At 39.5% G+C, this 13140-nt stretch overlaps 1 protein-coding gene across 1 annotated transcript in view; it reads right to left on the bottom strand.

Moving 5' to 3' along the window:
• USP37 (ubiquitin specific peptidase 37) overlaps positions 1-13140 on the bottom strand; it is a 32771-nt gene that overhangs the window by 15353 nt on the left and 4278 nt on the right. The window contains exons 4-15 of the mRNA XM_041404396.1: positions 12145-12245; positions 10261-10442; positions 9829-9903; positions 9211-9308; positions 7654-7738; positions 6539-6700; positions 5914-6045; positions 4041-4164; positions 3591-3796; positions 2692-2809; positions 1363-1442; positions 685-849 (exon numbers count right to left, since the gene is read on the bottom strand). Coding sequence (XP_041260330.1) covers positions 685-849; positions 1363-1442; positions 2692-2809; positions 3591-3796; positions 4041-4164; positions 5914-6045; positions 6539-6700; positions 7654-7738; positions 9211-9308; positions 9829-9903; positions 10261-10442; positions 12145-12245 — 1528 coding nt within the window. The remainder of the gene's footprint in view (positions 1-684; positions 850-1362; positions 1443-2691; positions 2810-3590; positions 3797-4040; positions 4165-5913; positions 6046-6538; positions 6701-7653; positions 7739-9210; positions 9309-9828; positions 9904-10260; positions 10443-12144; positions 12246-13140) is intronic.

The raw sequence follows: 13140 nt of genomic DNA, 5'->3' as shown, positions 1-13140 counted from the left end.
CTGCCACACTGCTGAACACATGCACCAGATGTGTCCTACCTCACTATGGATACCCTGGCTATGCCACTCAGCAGAGGCTACGAGAGACCTAAGGGCTCCTTGTTCCTCATTCTGCCACAAGCTTCCTATGACAACTGGCACATTTAGTCTCTGTGTCTCAGGTCAGGCAGCTGCACAGAAATGACAGTCTCAGGGAAAAGGACAGAGTATTTTCAGCATGTAAAGTGCTCAGATACTACAGTGGTACAGGAAAGATGATGGAAAATGAATGACAGCACAGGAGGTGCAAGTGGAAATTAGCAGAAAAAGGTAGGATGTTTTGTCTTCTAAGCAGAGTTTGAGTGCTCTGAATGGAAATATAGATTACTTTGGACTGAGAAGCCTACATTTTACAATTACTAGCAGAAGTGTTCTTAAAAAGAATATAAAGTTATTTTCAAGGACAGTGAAGAATATTATCTTACCAAATATTCCCCAGATAATGCCCAACCATCTCTTCCTACTGCTTCTATCATGCTTCCTTTTCAAACATGTTCTTATGACAGCAGCATTACAAACCAGCAGCACAATCTGAAGTGCATAATTGTAATGTTTCCTTGCCCAGACATCCTCTGGAGAGCTGACAAGTGCCTGCCTTGTGGCATACATGATTTAACAGAGCAGGGAGCACAGCTGCACACTTACATGGCAGAATGGACGCTCCATCCCAGTGTCAGTGGCAGCCTGGTGCTTTCCGTGCAGTGGGAAAGCAGGGTTAAGTATCTCGGAATAACCACCTGCTGCCCGACTTTATGGTTGAGAGACAATGCTACATTGAAGCTGTATCGTTTCAGATGAAGAATCAGGACCCTGAGAGAGATGAGAGAAGGACAAATGTTCATCTCAAGACAGAAGTCAAAGATAATCTATTCAAAATCAAAGTAAGCATTTTTTCCAAAGGCATTCACCTGACCAAACCAAATTATTACTTTGGGGTGGCAGGCAAATGCTGGCCATCTCTTATCTGCAAGACAGAGGTGCCTCATTCATCACTCAATTTGTACAATATTATAATTCCAGAATATATTTTCTGTATCTGCTTTGTTCACATCCCAGAAACCCCAAGAAAAGGGGAAGGGGAAAACTTAGTCCTCCTTGTGCAGGGACAGGGAGGAAGAAACAAGAACTGCTAAGGGTTTCCAAGGGCTTCTTTAGAGTGAAACTGAAGAACAGCATGAAGACTGACTGCAGGTGCACCTCTTTCACACACTGTCCACTGTACATGCTGTCCTGCTCACCTTCCCAGCTTTACTCTTCAAGGGATTTTTGCCTGCACTTTTGTAACATGCTTCCAGGAAGGAGAGGAACAGTGTCAACGCTTACCTGGGAAGCCTGTTGAACTTGTGTGTGACAACAGCAGACTTTCCATTGCACTTCTCACAGGAATACTCAATCTCCTCTGCCTGTTTAAGGGAGCAGAGAAATGACTTGTGGAACAAAAGAGAAATCAAACAGATCTCAACCAAAATACATCACATCTGTTACACAGACTCTACAAAACAGCAGTAAACCCTTAAAATTATAATCACCTTCAAGCTGACCTAGTAAAAGCACATTTAATAAGCAGTCAGGCAGCAGACCTTAAAATTTTCACAGCATATCCACTAATACAGAAGGAATTTTTCTTGCAAGTCTACTGGAGACCAGTGAATTAGCCACCATTATGACACAAAATAGCTTCCAAAGGGAGGGGAAAATCTTGTGAGGTTAACAGTTTCCCCTCCCATGCACAGGATTTGGTTTTTTTTTTGGTTTTTTTTTCGGTTTTTTTTTCTTCCCTAACAACCTTTGGTGAAGGATGGTGCCAGGAAATTTTCTCCCTCTTATTCAAAACCTTTGCTTTGTTCCTCAAAAGGTATCCTCATCTAAGCTTACCAAGGGTATGCTACATGAGAGTAGAGTTCTGAACAGACACCAAAAGGGGAACCATTCCTTTCCCAAAATTACATAACTTGCCCATCAAACATTTCTACAAGCCCTCTACCTTAAGTGAAGTCAAATTACACTAAAATTTCAGGATGTTTAAAAAAATTGTAAGACACCCCTCCCGCCATGAGCTTTTAGAAGAAAAAGCACGTCAGCTATTCTCTCTGTTGAAAATACTATCTATACAGAGAGGAAAAAAAAGGTTTGTCTCAAGATATCACAAAATACAACACCAATTCACAGACATATGGCTCATTTTTAGCTTTCAGAAGCTTCACCTTGAAGCTCTACTTACAAAGTAAGCATCCACATATTACAGCTATTTTTTTTTTAATTATTGTACCTGCATGACCTTTTCCTCCATGCTAATTAAGGCTTGTACACAAGCTGTTGAAGCATCTTAGCCCAGGACAGGTAGCACTTCCTGAGTGATTATCCCAATCTGACAGCCTCCCTTCTCTCCTCTGTATTAGTTCATACCTCAACTCTTCCATCACAAAATTGGGAAGTTTACCTATTTTACAGCAGTTAATTTCTGCACAGCATTTTACCATATAAACTTGTGTATACTGTTAATGGACAAACCTCAAAAAAGTGCAATGTTATCTCACACACCTGCAAACCACTGTCATTGAGACTAATAATCAGCTGTACAATCAGAATTTCCATATGGTGCAAAACCTACAAACACTCCACAATGCATAAAACCCCCCTCAAAGTACATACCCGAAAAAAGAGGTCAAGAGAATCCTGGATGGATCGGGAAGGAAGGAATTTCTTCCTTCGAGGAAGGTCAATGGAGAGGTCATTAAACTGTTCTCGTTTAGTGACTGTTTCACCACACCTGAAAAACAAACATGCTTGTGCAAGTCTGATAAAAAATAAACTTGAAACTAATGAACACTTTAATGGTTTAGGGTAAAGTGACTTCCCTGTAAACATATATAAACATATACACCCTATTTTTACTCATCAAAACAGAACTGTTTGATGCTCAGGACAGAGTTGGAACCTGCAATTTCTTTTTGATGCTTTAGAAGTTGAAACATTTGTGTAAGAGTAAGAACAAAAATGCACAGATTGCTTTGGAGAGGCAAATGATCAGGTATAGAGGAAATCAAAGTGATTGCTATAGCTGAACACATCTGCTGCACAAGTCACACACAATGAATGCCCAAACGTATTGGTTGACATCTTTTTCTGCAGGAATGTAGAGACAGAAGAAAATGCCATTCCCTGGATGCCCTTAGAAAGATCAAATTAAATACATGGCATCCCCTTTTTCCTTTTTTTAAGAGGAAATATTACTTGGCTGAAAGTAATATTTCAGCCCCCTTTTCTCTCTATTCCCATACAGCTGGTACACAAAGAGCAAAGCACAAAGGCTTTCCATTGGAAATGAGATGAAGAACTAGGTGGTATGAAACTGTTTAAAGAAGGCCTGCAGCAGCAGGCAGCAGAGTGTGAGGTTTACAGCATTTCTAGACAAGAGAGAATCTTTCTAAATATCTAGCCTTGGATAAAACACAGTTCTCAGTTCTGGTTACAACCTGCAGATGAAGTCACGTGAGATGGGAACACTTCCTAGTCTTTTAAGTGTGGAAAAAGCTGTCAAGCACACTTACGTTTTGCAAATGATAGAATGCTGAACCTCAAACTCCAAGTTACTGATAACGGGACACGTATAAACTTTGGTGGCTGAGAGGTCATCAGAAGCACGTCCTGGTGAGTTATCCTCATTAGGGACTGGTTCACTCTTCCAAGTTTTGTTTAACTTTTCCATGTCTTCCTTCAGCTGATCCAGACACTGGCTCAAGAACTCGTGTGCATCCTAGAAACCAGATAAATGCAATGAAATGGCTTTGTACGACTTCATTCAGTATTTTTCTCAAACACACACAGACTGGTGAACTATTTAGTTCACTACATTCAATAATACTGAGGCAGTTCTGCTCTAACCATCACTGCCCTTCAACCCAAAGTCACTGCCAAACAAGCTGAAGCTTGACAGGTGTTCAATGCAGCTCAGTCACTGGACAAATTGCACATAACTGCTTCCAGACAATGATACTTACATTCTGCATGTACCCAGAAAATCTCTCTGCAGTAGCTGAAATGGCACTTTTCACCTTCTTGAGCAGTTCTTTCTTAACCTCAGGGCTGCAGACATCTTTTTTAGCAAGCAGATGGGCAAAACGTCTGCAGAAGTCAAGGCAATGAAACACTGGTTGGTTTTCCAGGACTTTAGAGAAACATAATAGAACTCAATACCTTATTTTAAGGGTTCCTAAAAGCTTTTCTCCTGTGATAAGTGGTTCAGGGGTTCTGTATGAAAATATCCCACATATAATTAACCTTTTCCATTTCAAATATTTTGAGATCTCATTTGAAGGCATCATCAAACAGCACTCAAATGAACAAAAAAACCCAATCCACAATATTTTAAGGTAAAGAGAAAAGCCTTATAAAGCTCTAAAACCTTATTTCTCCTCTTTCACAATGAGGAAAAAACCTCATAATGCTTTCTGAGAACATTTGTACTGATAGGAAATATGATATCACACGGTACCAAAATAAGCAACACAAAATCACAAAATTCAACTGGAATGGTCAGAATGGTTTCTATTTATGTTTTCTTTTTAAACTGCCACTCATTTTAAAGCCTTACATCTTTCAGCATAAAAACATTTTAACAGAGAAAAAAGCTGTAGCAAAAAGAGCCATGAGGAGTTCCTTGGCTCAAGCTAGTGCTTCTGTTAGCTTTACTACAAAACTTTTGAAATTAACTTTACTTGTGCCTCAGCCACTGTGATTTAGTTACCTTTTACAACTGCTTTACAATTTCACAGGACATACACACCAAATATATTCCAAGCACAAGTTTTGGTCATGCTGCATACATAGGAAGGTGATAGGAAGAAGTCACATTCTATGATACAAAAAAACCCAACCCAAAGACAGGGAAAACCTGTATAATCCCCTTGCATCCCAAACCCAACAACTAATACTCAGTTAACCCCAGGAATCTGATAATTTTCCTGCAGCTTGACAAGTTTCTGCTGCTCTGCTGAACTCCAAGAACAGCGTGTGCTGTCCTAGCCCTCTACAGCTGCTCAGTGAAGCACGTTAGGAAACCACAGCACAGTTGAATAGCAATCACTGATCAACCAGAAAAACAGTCACCAGGTGAGATGATATTGCCAAACCAAGAGAGGACAAAGTAGATGCTTTGAGTATCAACTCTGACTTGTACAGGATCACACACTGCCCATTAGGTATATGGAGCACAACCTTCAGAGGTCTTTCTATAAAAATTAGAGAAAGGACATTTCAAGAGGCACATGGAACAACCTCTGATCCCAAGTAGTGCAGAAAGAGTTCAAGATGACACACCAAAAATAGAAAAATTACATCAAAAGATATAAAAAAATGATGGAACGGAAACATAAATGCTTCTGATAATCCTGCATCTTATTTAGTAACAGAAAAGAAATGAGGTGCACCAGAGAAAATACAATAAAAAACCCAAATGGCTGAATGTAGAGAAAGATAAAGTATGCAAAACTTGAACACTTTCCACAGCTACTCAACAAAAGGCATAAGCCCCCACATATCAGGTGAAGTTAGTGATCAGCTTAAACTCTACCTGGCAAAGTTTTTAAAAGAAACTTTTCTGCATTTAACTTATTTTGCAATTTCTTACATTTTCTGCTGAAGCATTTCACTCTGCCACTAGAAATACAGTAAAAGAATGCCTGTAACTCAACATTGTAAGTTCTAAGAGCCAATTTCCTATTTCAAAACTAAAGCTCCAAAAGACAGACAGCTCTAGGATTTCTTTTATTATCTATACAGGCAAATGACCCTCTACAAGGATGCTTCAGTATTACCAAAATGGTTTCTCAATAAAGAAGGAGAAAAACAGCTTTCACAAAATGTGAATTTTACCTGATAAGTGCATTGAGTGGAATTTTTTTCCATGGAATACCCTGTTTGAGCAAATCATTAGCAAAAGACTGAATTGAAAACAAGGACTGTAGAATGGCATTCATATAGCAGGTGTTTCCCAAGTTTGAAAACCTGAAAAAGAAAACAAAAATTGAATACTTTGTGTCTAATGGTCAACGTGCCAACCTGCTGCCAGGGTTAAACACAGCACTATTAACACAGAGGATATTCACCCCAGCCACTCCCCAAAGAGCATCTTACTGGAGCTGTTCCCCAGCCCTTCAGCCTAAACTCATGGGAGGTAGCATTTATCAGGAAAGCATCCATAAGTTTCTACAATTAAACTCTTAAAAAATGCATATATTTATATATATATATAATGTACATGCACACATAAAGACAAAGAAATTAATCATCATTAAAGGAACATGAATTACCTGAAATTACTATGTCCCTGAAACTCCCAGGATGTGAATTCAAGAATACATATCCTCCAAACTAAGAAAAGTGTTTCCTCCCTCAGTGTTCATTAGTTTCAGGATTATTTAAAAAATTAAATAATTACAAGAATGTGCATGTTCTGATGATCAAAGTATGCATGCTAGATAAATAAAATTAAATTTACCCTTGCAACTGTTGTTGAGGATGGGTGGAAAGGGGCACTCGGGGTTTGTTCCATCCTGTGTAATCTTGATTAGATCTCATTTTTTTAACAGAAAGAGGGGCAGGCTGAGAAAGGAATCCCAGGCTTCTTTTGGCTGAAGAGGTCTGGCTGGTTACACTAGACCTAGAAACATAAAAGCATAAAAAGTGCAAGATTGGTAAAGCTCTGTCTTAAAGAGCTATAGTCCATGACACTGGAATCACAGTGGAAGACACTTCCACTGTTCAGGACAAGGACTGGTAAATCCATACAAGATAACTGGAATGCATCACAGTGAAAAAGATGTGTGACAGAGAACACTTCTGGAAGTGTTCAAAACTTTCCAGAAGTGTTAAATCCTTAGCTTGGTTAAATTTTCTTATATCCACTGGTGTGCACACAGTATAACCAAGTCTTTGGTCTTATAAATTTAATAATACTCTACACTGTATGATGAGAGGAAGAATGATTACACAGCATGAGATCACTGCTCCCAAGATATGCTTAAAATTCACACCTGGGCCAGAGTCTTCATTTTCAGTCTCTTGTTCTTGTAACCTAATCACCAACTATGGACCTCAACTCCTAACATTAAACACAGACAATGCTCCTTTTCTCCCTTAATCTTGTATCTCATCTATGTAGGGCAGAGACCATGAGTCTGACTGCACAGCACCTGACAAAGAAGAATCCCAAGCTCAGCAGGATTTAGAATTTGCTAAAATACTGCTATTAAAACATAGAACTGCATGCCATTTATCTACTTGGGAAAAATGAAGCAAGGGTTCAGACTTCCAGAGTTTATATAGAATTTGAACCATCTAGAGTTACTCATAACAATTATAAGAGACTTGAGTGATTTTACAAAGTCTTTCTATTGCAAGTTTGCAAGCAGTAACTAGAGTTTGTAGATGTGAGCAGGGCAGTTGAAGACACACTGAAGAACTGGACTGTGCTCCTGAAGGAAAAAAAAAAATCCAACAAAACTCACCATGTTATGCATCTAAGCACCATGTGATCAACACACAGGAAACTGAAGAGCTTAATTCCTGTGAAACAACTGCTATTTACAGTTCATTCTAGTGAATCAGCCCTACCTGTCCAGGGAGGAACTGCCAGTGGAGTACTCTTTTGAAGAGGATCGACTACCATAAAAAGATGATGACTGCAGTGGTAAAACACCTTTAAAAGAGAAGGAAAGACAGGACATTTTGTTCCAGGTTACACAGCTATTTTTACAATAACCAACTTGTTTAAAAGTACTTAGTCAAAAGGTTTAAAAATCCTCAAATACTGCTTTCTAGAATTGGTTGGGAGACAGATAATATATATGCTTAAAAGTATAATGTGAATATTAATGATATGTAAGTAAAGGCATGATGGAGTTTCAGGTACTCAATTCAGTCTTCATCAAACTCAAAGTGCAATACAAAATATTAAAAAGTCATTATCTTCATTATGTGAAATTCATAAATATCTACCTCTTGTTAAGAGAGACAAGACACATGTACAGAAAACTCCTGATTTCTAATGCAGGGCTCCCAAAATTCAAGGTAAATATGCAGAAGTGAAAACAGCTTCTCCTCCCACTCTAAACTCCCACAGTAAATTACTACATACTTGGGGGACAATAGGATTGTTTCATTGCTATGACATCATTGTGACAGATCCTGAGATTCTTAATGCCTCAGATGGTGCCACATTAAAAAACTCTCGAGTCCAAAACCCACCTATTACAGTGAATCTCAGTGTAATTTAGTTTGAATAATGAGTAACTGTTTGCTTCTTTTCCAGCTTGAAGCTGTTTGAGCCATGCGATTTTCAGAAATGCAGATATATGAAAGAAGTTTGCAAGAACTTTCAGGGATACATAGACTCTAACTTTGACTCTGAAGACAAAACCATATTTCCCTTCAGAGGTAAATATTCACCTCACCAGCTCTTCCAGCAACACATTTGTGCCATTAGAGAGGCACAAAAAAAAGAATGCATCCACCAACATTCCCCCATAAAAACAAGATCTTGAATGCATTCCTCTTTACGAGAAAAGAAGCTAAGTATTGATTCATAACTGAAGAGCAGTGCTGCCATACTAGCTTATCTACATATTGTCAGCATTTCTGTATTGTCTGTAAAGCCTTGCCCCACAGCAGTATCCAACAGAACTTTGGTACAAACAGGACACAAATCCTGGCCCTGTAAGTTCTGGGGAAGAGACAAGGAAGTAAAAGCAAACAGTAGACATCTCAATCACAAAAACCAGCCTACAGCTCACATGGGCATTAAGAGCAAAGAGAACTTTTAAAAATACATAAGAAAGCAAGCAAAAAGGAGTTTACAGAAATCCCCTCCCAAGTGAAAGGGTAGCTTGGAACAGTTTGAAGCTGCCTGTTGGAATTTTCAAGCAAGCTGGCTCATGGACTGGCATCAGCACTGAAGAATAAAGGTCAAGGCCACACTAGAGCAGGACAAGCTTTGAAAATGAAGGCAGGTTACTTGCATCTCATATATGGCTCTGGAGGAAGCAACAAAGTTAATGGCACAGCAGCCAAGGAAAAAACCACCTCTGCAGCAACGCGCTGAAGTTGCACCAAAGGGGCAAAATTGTACTGGTCAAGGCTAGGTATCATTTGGCTTTACATTCATTTTTTTACCTGATGTCCTATTCTCCTCAGCCTGCTTCAGGTTCAACTGTTTCTCTCTGCTACTATTCAAGTACTTCCATGCTGGATCACTCAAGGCTTTATTATTCCTACAGAGAGAAGAGTGGAAGGCAGTGCAATTATGGAAGATATGGGATATTCCTGTTCAATATTTACAACTTGTTTTAAAGCATTTCTCTCCTGTCACCTTTAATACTTGACCACGAACAGCAGAACTTCACTCACATAAGTTTAACTCAATTCATTTAAACAAGCCCTCCTGAAATTAAATCTGACTTCAAGCACATGGAGCTTCTTCTTCATACGGCAATTCCCTTCATTAGTTTTGTTTCAAAAAGGGTCAAAAGCACATATAGCCTACATGCAGTTCTGACTGACATAATCAACAAAAGATTGATGACACAAAATTTGCATGTGCCAGCTCATGGAAATCAACTGCTGGAGTAGTTTGTATTTCCCTTACTAACCCTGAACACATACCTCATTTCAAGCACCCAATGTATTAATAAGCTGACTGGCCTGGTCCATGTGGCTGAGAGCATTCTTTTCAGAAACATATCCCTTTACAAACGAACAAGGAATTTAAAATCAGAAACAACTGTTACTTACGTTGAAGAATCATTCTCTTTGGGATAATCTTCACTCATTTCTGAACCAGGGGGTTGTGTTCTTTTCCTCTTTTCACTGATGACAGAAACATTTGTGGTCATTCTTTCTGAAAGGTTAGTAAATGACCCTCTTCCAAATGAACATAATTCCTCAATGCTTTCCATGCGTTTTGGACCTATCTTCTGCAATCTCCACTTTTATGGCATTCAGAGAAGCATTTGGTCTGCCCAGCTCTTAAGCTGTACTAAAAGCTCTAGTGCCAGTACCAGTCAGAGGCTATAAAAGCATGTATTAACATCCTGTTAAAAGTAACAGCAAAACCAGAGAAAGATTTATATCCCCCTTCTTAGGTCTCAGTGTACTGAGTTCCACCAGTAGCTCTATAAAGGGCTGAATTTTTACAGTATCATAGTAAGAAGAAAACCCTCCTACCGACTCTCCAACAAGCCTGTCCTGTGAGGGACTGATGATGCAGGAGATGCTGAAATGTTCACCCTGCTGCTTGGTGTTCCAGCTCCAGCAGAATTCTTGACAGAGCCTCTCGCTGGGGTCCCCAGCACCTTGCGGAATGTGTTCTCCTCCTTACCCTCCACAGTCACTCTCTTGGGAGGAGTCTGCAAAGCCCAAGTGGCGTGGGCCAGGGAGAAAATCCAAGAGGGAAAAAAGGATCATCTTTAGTCTAATGTATGATTTCCACCACTTTTCATTTGCTACAGTGTAGCATCCAGAGGTGGAGAGATACTACTTGTATCACATTCAGAGAGTTTAAACACTAATTAGACATAGGTAAAATTTTGACTGAGTCATACTAGTCGTCAACATTAAACTCTACTTTCCCTTCCCATTTTCCAATGCTAAGTCAGTTGAAGTTCAGTTTTAAAAATCTCCTTTACAAGCTCTGACATTAAAAAAAACCCAAGGCATGATTCCTAACTATCCCCAGATCAATCCTGGGTGGTATTACAATTAAAAATATTAAAAAGCTGTACTAAAACCCACATAATTAAAACAGTGCCCTGACTGCCCTGGGCCAAACAAGCCCTATAGGTGATGCAATGCAAAGAGGTAATAATTGGTTGACTAAGGAATGTTGGCCAATTTTAGACTTGAAAACTGAACACGTCTAATCTCACCACTGTATGTGCAGCCTCAAGCTTTTACAGTGAGATTGCCTTTAAGGTAACATGTAGAATTTGTTTTGGGACAATGCCAGAAATAGTCTCCCTCAGGACAGTAATGTAAGTATATTCACGGAGATAATGAAGTAAATTAAAGCTAGTAGATAAACCATGAAATCTGGGGAGAAAAAGAAGAAAAAAATATTTGGAAGGAAAACAACTTCTGGGGGGAAGTCTATGAAATTTGCACAAAAATGTGAGCAGAATGCCACAAATTCAGTAACTTAACTTTGACATAAACCTGGATCATTTGCTTTTCAATGTACACATTTGGCTCAAGTCTGGTAAACTCATTAAGACCTATGGTGACTAAGACACAGTCACACACATGTAAGGTGTTTGGCACAAAACAAAAGATCAGAACTATGTGAGAAGCAAGTTTCAGCCATGTACTTTCTTCCTATTTCTACTTCTCTGCCTAAAAGCTCATATGTGAACAACATAATATGACTTCTGTAGCCAGACACTGACCTTTCTTACTCATGCAGATGTTTCCTCACAAGCAAGATACAGCATTGCCAACCACCCCATACCCATCTATTGAAGTAAATTAAAGCTAGTAGATAAACCCTGAAATCTGGGGAGAAAAAGAAGAAAAAAATATTTGGAAGGAAAACAACTTCTGGGGGGAAGTCTATGAAATTTGCACAAAAATGTGAGCAGAATGCCACAAATTCAGTAACTTAACTTTGACATAAACCTGGATCATTTGCTTTTCAATGTACACATTTGGCTCAAGTCTGCTAAACTCATTAAGACCTATGGTGACTAAGACACAGTCACACACATATAAGGTGTTTCACATGAAACAAAAGGAGATCAGAGCTATGTGAGAAGCAAGTCTCAGCCATGTACTTTCCTTCTATTTCTACTTCTCTGCCTAAAAGCTCATATGTGAACAACATAATCTGACTTCTGTAGCCAGACACTGACCTTTCTTACTCATGCAGATGTTTCCTCACAAGCAAGATACAGCATTGCCAACCACCCCATACCCATCTATTCCAAGTTCTCTAGATTACAAGCACTTTGGATGTAAAGTATTTACAGTGCTATTACAACATACAGCAAGGACAATGAGAAGGAAGAGAGGAACGGAATAAAATTAGAGAGGAAAAATTTAAACAATTTAACAAACCTGGTTCTCTATGTAAGAGAATTGCCTGTTAGCTTCCTTCTGTGTGGTCCTGCTGCCCAGAACACCTCCAAAACTGCCAGATCCTTGTGAGGGTTTCCCAGCTGACAGAAAAAGTACACAATATTTGATCTGATTGTCATTTAACTGACTGCAATTTTTATTTGCAAAATGTTTAGCTGGAGTTGATTTTGGAAAGAGCATGCCAGATTTCTTGCCAACTACAATAGACTACAATATTCTGAATGCAGAGACATAAGCACATGTTTATGGGTATCCCTCATACTGGTCATTTAGCCACTTGGCAGCAAACTTCCTATCCTTAAAAAGAACAAAGTAAGTAAAATTAAAAACTAAAGAGACTGGGCATGGGTGATTAATAGCTTTTCAAATACCAACACACAACAAATCCCATATGTTAATCTCTGATTATTGTTCAGCATAAGAAAGGTATAAAACAAAAAATGGGCTATGAGGCCAGACAGAAGCATTTACAGAAGGGCAGAGAAAGCCAGGAACACAAACACAAAATGTGCTGAAGATGTGTGCTGGTTTTGGCTGGAGCAGGGTTAATTTTCTTCACAGTAGTGACGATAAGGCTATGTTTTGGTTTTGTCCTGGAAATAGTGCTGATAACAGAGATGTTATAGTTATTGCTGAGCTCTGCTCACAAAGAGTCAAGGCCTTTTCTGCTGCTCACATCAGCCCTCAGGAAGCAGGGGATGCACAGAAAGCCAGGAGGGGACACAGACGGGACAGCTGACCCCAGGGCTATCCCACACCACGCGGCATCGTGCTCAGTGTACAACGCTGGGGCAGAAGTAAGGGAGGCACAGTGATGGTGCTTGTCTTCTCAAGCCACCACTACACATGGCAGAGTCCTGCTTTCCTGGACATGGCTGAACACCTGCTTGCCCACGGGGAGTGGTGAGTGAATTCCTCATTTGTTTTGCTCACATGCACAGCTCTTGCTTTACTTACTAAACTGTCTCTGTCTCT

This window comes from Onychostruthus taczanowskii, unplaced genomic scaffold (assembly GCF_017590055.1).
Source record: "Onychostruthus taczanowskii isolate IOZ18803 unplaced genomic scaffold, ASM1759005v1 scaffold10, whole genome shotgun sequence".
Taxonomy (NCBI): domain Eukaryota; kingdom Metazoa; phylum Chordata; class Aves; order Passeriformes; family Passeridae; genus Onychostruthus; species Onychostruthus taczanowskii.
Note: the sequence above shows the minus strand (reverse complement) of the source record. Positions and strands in the feature narration are given on the sequence as shown.